At 48.2% G+C, this 10,125-nt stretch overlaps 1 protein-coding gene across 1 annotated transcript; it reads right to left on the reverse strand.

The window, feature by feature from the left end:
• Positions 1–76: 76 nt before the first annotated feature.
• On the reverse strand, positions 77–9,262 carry pfdn5 (prefoldin 5). The gene is made up of 6 exons (XM_006629411.3): positions 9,152–9,262; positions 3,991–4,093; positions 3,460–3,491; positions 2,759–2,833; positions 2,468–2,573; positions 77–807 (listed from the first exon to the last, which is right to left on the reverse strand). Exons 1-6 carry the CDS (start codon positions 9,215–9,217, stop codon positions 728–730), a joined length of 462 nt encoding a protein of 153 aa, XP_006629474.1. The 5' UTR covers positions 9,218–9,262; the 3' UTR covers positions 77–727.
• Positions 9,263–10,125: the final 863 nt, after the last annotated feature.

Here is a 10,125-nt window from a genome sequence, read left to right on the forward strand (position 1 = left end):
GGCCTCTGCTCCCCAATGACCCTGAACCGGAAGTGGTTAGAAAATGGATGGATGAGATAAAATAATATTGCAAAGGTATTATCAGAGCCTTCTTTATTGTTTCAAGGGGCAGCAGCATAGAAGACAATAAAAAAAAACTTGCTTTACATAAATCCACAGACAAGAAAGCAATTAATTTAAAGTTAGCTTGACTTCACAAAGGCAAACAGTATAAAACTGCGCCTCTCTGTTGGGGACCTGTAAGAAAATATACCCAAACTAAAACAACATCTGAAACCAGGAGAACGTCATAACAATTGTTGACAGATGTAAAACATTCACTCATTAAGAAGGAACGCAAGAGTGAATGGTCTGACAGCTGGTTATCTTTCTGAAGCAGAAATCCCACCACTTGTCGCTCTTGATGGCCACTGTGCAGGAGAGCGTCCAGATGCCCAGCCCACATCCTGCATCGCGGCTCGAGGTTCGAGATCTCCAGGGACCAATGCTGCGTTGGCATCTTCCAGTGTTATCACAGGCGTTGGGCCTGGCCCTCCCCTCTCTCCCATCCCCGCCGTGTCCTGGGACAAAGGTGGGGTACCCAAATCAAGCTCCCCCCCTTCCCTCGCTGGATATCATTCTTACCCCCCATAGCTCAGGCTCCGCTTTGCCCTCATGACTTCCTCCCCCCCCCCCCTTCTCCTCCTCGCCCCGCCCCTGCACCCTCACACCACCACCCCCAGTCTGCTCAGGCCTTGGTGGTGCCGGACTGCGAGGCCTGGAGGGTCTGGAGCTGCTGGATCTTCACGCTCATCACCTCGATCACAGCTGGAGGAGGAAGGAGAGAGAAGGAGAATGTGAATCAGTCAGAGGGATAGAGGGCGAGTCAGAGAGAAAAGATGGGTATGCACTTCAAATCCTCCGACCCCTGAGAAAATATTCTGTTAGGGTAAAATCTCTTTTCAATGGCCAATGTCATTCAAGTTCTGTCCAGATGCCGCACTAAGTCCTAAGCCCTTCGTTTAAGTCCGCAGTTCTGTGACGTAGTGCAGCAAAGATTCGAGGGGCACCATTATAGAAAGGGTAATAGGACACCCTTGCAAGATGTCACTCGCTGGTCACACGGCTGACTGTCAAAATGCTTTCTCTTGTTGCTGCTTCTTTTCCAGTGGCTAAGTGCACGTCGCCAGAGAATTTTTTTAAAGAATGTTTCGCTTTCCACTCGCAGTTTGATGAAATTGAATGGCATCCTGTTTCTCCCTGCACAAAAGTAGTGACACATCGTGTTCATTCATGCCGAGCAAGCGCAACTCAAAGCGGGCGAAGAACACTAAGGACAACACCGCTCTGTTTATTCAAAACTTTACCACTAAATACATTTTATCTTGTCTGTCCCAGAACAAAAATGACAGTACGGGGAATGCAATGCTTTCATTCATGTTGAACAGGACTGATTCAAAGTGGACCAAGTAAACTAAACAAGGTAAACCTCAGAGCTTTGTACTATAAATACTGTCTTTCTGTGTACAAAATACACCATAGGTAAACAGATATTCATCTGCCGAAATGGGGTGACGAAATATTAGCTTTAGTCTACCCTTCATTTGTTTTTACATAAACTATTATGAGTTTTAAAACAGTAAAAAAGTTACATTTTACCAACACTTGAATATTTTATTCTCCATGAGAACTTCACTCCACTTTAATAGGTTAGAACATGAAACATCACCACTCTGCGAGGAACTGGGGGTAATTCCATTCAGCGAACTCTGCTCCGATGCATACTTAAAATAAGGGTGAACTGGGGGTGCTCGGGAGAAATGGGACACCCTAAAATTAGAAACCTCAGATCCCTGCAGGCCTGAGGGGAAACACACCTGAAGGGCAGAAGACCACAAGTGTGCATACTGGGACACGGCTTTTGTGGATTTTAATTTCTGTGTTCCAATAGGAGCTAGACTTATTTTCTAGGGATAAGCTTCTCCCGATTATTTGCCGACAGGAGTTTCTTTCTGGGAGAGCTGTAGAGCTGTGCTCAGTTGTGAGAGCTCCAGACTGGCTGGCTGAGTGGGCTCTATCCTGGCAGCTTTACGGTAGATAGACAGAAGACCAGCTTGCTGAAGATGGACCCCTTCTGTGAAGACTGAGAGGAGTAGTCCAGCTCCCTCAGCCACTGTCCGCAGGTGCTTTGTGCAGAACTCAACGATCAGGAAGGCTTTGGACTCTTGTCCCACCTATCGTTAATCATGATTCACGGGACCCCATACTACACTCCCAGAGAGAGAGAAGCACAGGGGCGTGGCAGTTAGAGAGAGCGAGGTGTATACAGATAGACTGAAATAGCACAGGCTCTTAAGGAAGAGTTAAAAACCTGCAACCTTGGGGGCGACACATAAGAGTAACAGCAAGAGCAGAGAGAGGGGCGCAGGGGGATCTTGGTTTCGAGAGGGTGATGTGTGTCTATTAGTTTGAGGGTTTGGGCTCCTACCCTGTTTCATGGCGTGTTTCTCCTGCAGCGCTGGCTGGATCTTCTCGATCTGCTTGGTGAGGAAATCAATCTTCCTCTTGAAGAACTCCTTGGTGTTGCCCACATTCTGAAATGACCGACAGACAGACGCCGGGTTTCAATCAGCAGAAACCCATCCTGTGTTCAAACCAGGCACATATGACATCAGCCTTTCCCCATGCTGTGCGGTTCTGCAATTCACAGGACACAGGAAGCAGCGGGGGGTGGGGAGGACGGCATGTACATGTGGGCGGTTTCTGGGGCTACTCTCACCTTCTCAACGTAATATCCTGTCCCCACATCCACGAGAACATGTTCCACATCATGCAGCGTGCCAGGAACGTACATCTGAGCGGGCACAAGTTAAGAAAAGCTAAAGACAAGCTTCTGGAAACCAGCAGCCATGATTCAGCTGGAAATGTCTCAAGAGCCCCTGACTGGCCAAGCTAGGCACTGTTAGGAGCGCTGTAACTGACTGGTTTTCCGGGCCCACCCACGGGAACTGGTGTTGCCACAGCAACACAGTTTAATTTACTTACTACTTGACTAGAAGGGACATTACATGTATTGGATTGTAGCAGCCAAATGAATGTCGTATTACACTTCACTGTTCGAAAATTGGCAGTCAGTCAGGGGGCGGTCTGCATCCTGCAAAAAACAAAATCCTCCAGGGGTCGACACATAGTTTTTACTCTGTCCAGTAAGAACACATGTGCAGTCGGGGGTCTCTAGTATTAGTGCCTCGGACTACAGGTGAGTAGATTCTTCGCCCGTTTTCTCACAGCAGATTGATCGATGGAGCTAAACTGATGCTGTGGCAGCGATTCTCCACACTGCAGTAGAGGCAGCAGCCCCAGGACTGTCAGGCTCTGCTGCAGTCATGGCAGCGTTTCATTTCCTCCCTACACTCTCATACAACCGCTGCAACTCCAGCCATAGTCAGCAGAGGGCACCACAGAGCCACAAAAGGATACAGAACTAGTCAGTGGGACGAGCAGCTCCTTTCCTGGGGAGAGGAAATGAAAACAAATTAACAGGAGGCCCTCTTTTGAAGGGGCAATAGCTGAATCCATTCATTTTCTAACTGTTTCATCTAATTCGGGGTATTGGGTGAGCAGGAGCCTGTCCCAATAAGCAACAGGCGCAAGGCAGTGTACACCCTGAATGGGACACCTGTGCATCATAGAGCAGATGCACACTAGGGTCAATTTTCCCAGACGCCAGTTAATCTACCAGTATGTATTCGGACCGTGGGAACGAACACATGTGAACATGAGGAGAACATACAAACTCCACACAGATAGGCAACTAGGAGTGGAATCTGGGGCCCCAGTGCTGTAAGGAAGCAGTACAAAGCAGACAGTTACTACAAGGTGGTCTAAACACTAATTGAAATATGTAAAACAACATCCTATTAAAACATGGCTCTGAGCAAAGTGCCATGGAATTTCTTGGCCACATTTTTGCTTGTATCTCTGTCTGCCTCTTCTTCGACAGGTGCTTACCTTCATTGGCCTTATTAAGCACATTTAGACAGTCCTTCGCCTCCACATACTTCGTCTGGACCACCTTCAACTGCCCAATGGAAGAGGTCAGGAACTCGACCTCCTGAGTCACAATACAAAGGAAGATGGTTGTTTAATCAGGTCATGCCATGGCTGTCCAGACCTGGTCCTGGGGGGGTCAATGTGTCTGCAGGGTGTCCAGTCCTGGTCCTGGGTGTCAGTGTGTCTGCAGGGTGTCCAGTCCTGGTCCTGGGTGTCAGTGTTTCTACAGGGTGTCCAGTCCTGGTCCTTGGGGGTCAGTGTGTGTGCAGGGTGTCCAGTAGTGGTCCTGGCGGGGGGAGACGGTCCAGTTCTGGTCCTGAGGAATCACTGTAATCCAGGACCAGGATAGGTACCCCTTGGTTACACCCATCAATTTCACTGTGGCTCATACGTGGTCCTACATGAGCTTGTTATGACATAAGTGAACTGATAACTAAATTAGTCCAGTCTAATCACTTCCCATGTCTTCACCTTTCACTCAGTGATAAAGACCCTGTAGAAATGCAACACAGAAGCTTTACCCCTGTCGAACACTTCAGGCACAAAACATGTTTCCCACTGCTGCACTTTTAAAACTGTTTTAAAATGCTTCGCATAGGTTCTGAAAAGGGAAAGATTAACATGAATATGATTAGTACCCGGGCAGTGCGATTCCTTTTAAGCAGATCGATTCATTGGATTCAGTTCAGTGAACCTCTTCAAAAGATTCGCTCCTCTGATTCCCCAAGTCATTGAAAAGAACAGTGCCACCGAATACCAGAAAAATAACTACTTTATAAGGCTCACTCATTTACTAGGCTAAAGGGAACACAGGAAGAGAAACAAGATCAGACGATTGTGAAAATCCAAGAGAAAATATCCCTCATAGTTTGACAAGTGCTTTGACTTCATCGCCCCACACACAATTGTCTACTGCAAGGTAAAAAGCATCAAAACATAAGTAAAAATAAAATTTTATTATACTGAGTTATAACAGACCTCTCATGGAAGTAGACTGGGTAATATAACAACAGCGTCACAGAAAATGTTGATTTTTATTTACGAACATCTCAAAGGCAAGGCAAGACGAGAACAAGGGAGTGATGGTGGAAAACCAACGAAACAGCAACATCCCACTTGAGTTACCTCCTGCAACGGCCTGTCTGTCTGTACAGTGGCAGAGTCACACGTCACGGGCAGTACCCTCAGTCCAGGTTGGCATTCAAGAACACGATTTCACGCACTTTGGAAGGGCTAAAGTGATTCCTCCTCTCTGCGGCCACCTGCCCGGTCTTGGACCAGCTGCGCCTGCAGGGCGCGCACGCGGTCACGACGCACAGCTTCGCGGCCGTGACCCGGGAGAGCCTCTGATACACCGGCCGGCGGCTGGCCCACCACTGCAAAGGCTCTGCCGTCCGGGCAAGCAGAGGCTCCTCCAGAAAGCTCTTGACCTCCAGCGCGGCCTCCGATGACGGGGTCTGTGCCGAAAGGAGGTGCGACACGCAGTCGTCGAAATCGCGCCAGAACAGCGCCGAACGCGTGGCGGCCGGCGCCTCGCGGTCGCTCTCTCCTGGCGCCTCCACAGCGGCGGGGGCAGCCGCGGCGGCGGCGGCGACGTGCACCTTCCCCGCGGCCGCCGCGACGCTGCTCACGGCCTCCTCCGCCGCTCGCTCGTCTGTGAACGCCCGCCTTTTAAACCGGGGGTCCAGCAGGGACGCCTCGGCCAGCTGCGGCTGCCGCTCGATGTCGTCGAACCTGCGGGACATCGCCGCCTGGAGGGCGTTGAGCATCCGCGCCACCGGGCCGGGAAGACCCGCGTTCCTCGGCCGCGTGGCGGCAATCCTCTGCAGGCCCCTGGCCAAGATGATGACTTTCGAAGCCGACACCGTCTTTTCCGCACTGATTTCAGCCACCGCTTCGTCGAAAGGTTTCAGAATCCCGCACGACTCGGCCACGGTGTCCCATTCTTCCGGAGTCAGAGTGGGCAGGGCGGCGTCGACCAGTGCCAGCATCGAAACAACGGCATCTCTGGCCCTGTGAAACCTAGTCAGCATGCGGTAAGTGGAATTCCATCGTCTGGCAACCTCCTGCTTCAGTTTCAGCTCCTCCATGCCCAGTTGCTTCTGTAGAGACCTAAGTTTTTCAGCTGCTGCAGGACTTCTGCGTACATATTCCACTATTACTTTAACCTTATCTACAGTGGGTCTGATTTCTTGCAGTGCTTCTCTCACCACAAGATCTATGGTGTGGGCAAAGCAAGGCAAGTGATTCCACCCAGTGAGCCTTATCGCTTCGGTCATATTAGCAGCATCATCATCACTGACAACTGCCACAACCTTGTCTTGTATATTCCAGTCCGCAGCAATCCGAAGGAGCTCATCTTTCAGGTTGGCAGCTGTGTGCCCGTCGGCGAATCCAAAGCAGTCAAGAAGGCATGAAGACATCTGGAAGTCGGGGTTTATGAAATGGCTGGTGACTGAAAGGTAGCTGTGCCCATTGTGTGTAACCGATGTCCAGCAGTCTGTGGTTAAACACACAGCTGATGCTCCCTTTACCTTCTCCTGCACTTCAGAAAGGGTTCTTTCATACAGCTGGGGAATGATCGTCCTGGTCAGAGCTTTTCTGTTTGGCAGCACGTAAGAGGGATTGAGCTGATTAATAAAAGCTCTGAAGCCCTTGTCTTGGACAACTGAAAATGGCTGATAATCCATCACTATCATTTTCGCAAGGGCTTCGTTCAGACGGTCCTGCCTCGCGGGCGACACGGCAGAGCTGCTGGCGCTGCTTTGCTCCAGGCTTGCACTGCTCCTGGTGGGGACCAAAGCCCGATGCTCGTCTTCCCTGCTCCGGGTGCTGCTCCCTGCAAGCGCCGAAGCTCCAGCTTCCTCCCTCAGCTGGGATCTGTTTGCGCCCGGCTGCACCAGGGGGTGCTTTGTTTTGAGGTGGCGGAGCAGGTTTGTAGTTGACCCTCCTTTGTAAGACAGCTCGCTGTGACATATGTCGCACTTGGCCGTGCTGCACGTGACCGAAGTGAAATGGCTCCAAATGGAGCTTCGCTTGCGGGTCGCGGCCGTCGTGCTCATCGTCCGAAACGACCACAAAACCGTTACCCAGCACGGCAGGTTTCAGAACGATCCAGCGAGCTCTGCGGCATGAAACAGCAAGACAACATGAGTCGCAAACATCACCAAGAGCCAGTCGTCAGTGCAGTTCAAATGGAAAAAAAAAAGGCTCAAGAGATCGCATCCGAGCGCTGTAGAACCGTCTTGTAAAAAAAAACACAAAGACAAAAATTCTCCAAAAACAGAAGCTACACAAAAGTGGAACCTTTCACCTCAGACCGAAAAGCCCATCAAAGAACAAGAGAGAAATAATGTCTGGTAGACACCTCAAAAAGGTAGTATTCAGATAAGATAAGATCACTTTATTAGCCATATACAATTTCTTGTATTGGGAATTGGTCTTTTTGCTTATCCAAGCTTTCTCTCTGTGAGACACACAGACAGGGAGAGAAGCTTGGGGTCAGAGCACAGGGCCAGCCATTTATACAGCACCCCTGGAGCACCTGGGGTTAAGGGCCTTTCTCAGGGGCCCAACGGAGTAGGATTCCTCTGCCAGCCGCGGGATTTGAACCGGCAACCTTCCAGCCACAGGCACAGATCCTTAGCCGCAGAGCCACCGCTCTGCCCCAATCACACAAGTATAAGACAAACAGTACCTTTCTGAAAGTCAGACTCATCAGTGCTCAAATCACCTGCGAGACCTCTGAGTGCACTTACTCTGAGTGGACAATACAAGAGAGGGCTCAGCAAGGAAGAACGTGTGGTCCTGGGAGTTTTACTTTAGATTGTTTTGAAGGGCTGCCTTTTCACTTTACAATTCTCAGAAAAGACCGAATTACCAACAAATACGATTTAATCATTTAGATATTTTAAAACTTCCTATCAACCATCTACAGCTCCATTGATAAGCTTATAACCACTTAATGCTTACCGTTTTGCACCCAGCATGCAATTTCAAGTTTTTTGTTCTCTGAGCTCTATGTCTGGACCTGAACTGTTCCGCAAAAGGATGGCTTACCCACCTCCCAAATAAGGCTATTTGAAATATTCCATAAAACTCCCAATTTTCAAAAAAAAAATTCTACAACAGTCAATATTGGCTGCTTCAATGATCCTTGAGTGGGAAGGAAGGATGTTGAAAAGACAAATGGAAAACTTATGTGACACTGTATCCAGCAATTCAAACAGTGTACTTTGTCTTGCATTAAAGAAAAGACATACTGGTAGGGGCAATTCATCTAATAATCACATTTTTAAGCCAAAATTGAATTGAAAGTCTTATTTGAGTCACTGTTGATTTCGGATTACTTTAAAATATACATTAACAAAAAAATAAATAAAACTGGTATAATTATGTATCTCCTAGTATGTACATCTAATGTTATTATTATAGGCTGAATTTTTTTAAAAAATCGAATTAATGTAACCATCTGAAATATGCAGCAAAGTATATTCTTCGCGCACTATCACAAACCTCATACACTTCATTAATAAGAGGGTAATTTTATGTTTCACAATGTGCTATTGCTTTATGTTCACTGTTGCTTTATGTTCACCCGAGTTTCGATGTTCCTCCCATACTCACTAAAATCCGAGAGACATCATTTCCTTAGTTGGCTCGATGCTCGATTTGTCTCTCTAAATTGAATGACTTCGTGAATCAAATAAACGAATCAGAACGAATCGTCCGCGAATTGCACACCTCTTAATACGATTTAAAAGAAAAGATTTGGAAACAGCCACGCCACTCTACCGGTTTTCAATGTGAGGGTATTTATAGAGAACGATCACTTATTTAATTACGTTATTCCGGATATGTTATGAAAGAAAATAATTTTAAAGTCTGCTGCTGTTTGTAAAGCGAAAGCTTCACGGTGGTAGTACTCATTTATTTTCTATTAAACACACGCTCAACACACCCAGCTAAGAGAGCACGCCAGCCCCGTGCTGTCTATAACCCAGATTAGCTCACGGGCTGGCTACGCCTTTAATTCGTCTTGCGCATTTTGGAGGGTACTGTTCAAACGTGAGATGTCTCTTCATCTCCCACTCTAAATCTAGCCTAAATCGGTCCTCACCTGCTCCAACTGGCCCTTCAGACCCTCCAGCTGAGGTAATGTCAGCTCTGCAAGATTCACCGCCATATTAGAAGCAAAAGCAATCCCAGCGGCCGCGCCGACTTCCGGCAGAGACAGGAACTTGATGTTGCTTAGTAACAGGCGGTGCGCTTTGTCTGTCTCGTCTCGGTAATAAATGTGAAACCTCAGGAAGGCTACAAACTAGAGGCCAGTTCATTCGGCGGAGCCGGTTTGCATGCTAGCGATTTGCGCATCTCATCCAGTTGTTTCTTGAAAAAAAAAGCCAAGGTTTCAGTTGCAACGACATGAATGCGTAGCTTGTCCCACATTTCCATAGCCCTTTGTGTAAAGGAGCTTGTCAGTTTGGTCCCAGAACAATGTGGACAAACCTGACTACAATTTTCTATTTTTCTGCAAGTGCTGCCAGCATGTGAAGTTGGCTCATTGCAATTATCCTGTATAAGGCATTGAGATAAGGCTTCCACAAACATCAGTGTTGATTTAGGTCACAAATAAAGCTGGAGATAGTAAAACCATCAATTTTCTAATCACTTCATCCAATTCACAGTCACAGGGGAGCCAGAGCCTATCCTGGCAAGGCACAGGTGCATGGTGGGACACACCCTGGTTGGGACTCCAGTCCACTGCAGGGTAGTCACATGCACTCACACCAGGGTCAGTTTTCCCAGAAGCCAATTCACCTGCCAGCATGTCTTTGGACTCTGGGAGGAAACCTGTGTGAACCTGGGGAGACCATGCAAACTCCACACAGACTGCTCCCCAGGAATTGAACTCGGGGCCCCAGCGCTGTGAGGCAACACTGCTAAAAACCCCACCACCACACTGCCCTAATAGAGATCAGTTAAAAGAAAATCAACAGACTGCAACTGTAAAAATAAAAAAATACACATGCTCCTGCATTGATTTAAGAGTGACCTGTTAGACCTCCAGGATAACAGCACTATAGGACAGGG

The sequence above is a fragment of the Lepisosteus oculatus genome, chromosome 1 (assembly GCF_040954835.1).
Source record: "Lepisosteus oculatus isolate fLepOcu1 chromosome 1, fLepOcu1.hap2, whole genome shotgun sequence".
NCBI lineage: Eukaryota > Metazoa > Chordata > Actinopteri > Semionotiformes > Lepisosteidae > Lepisosteus > Lepisosteus oculatus.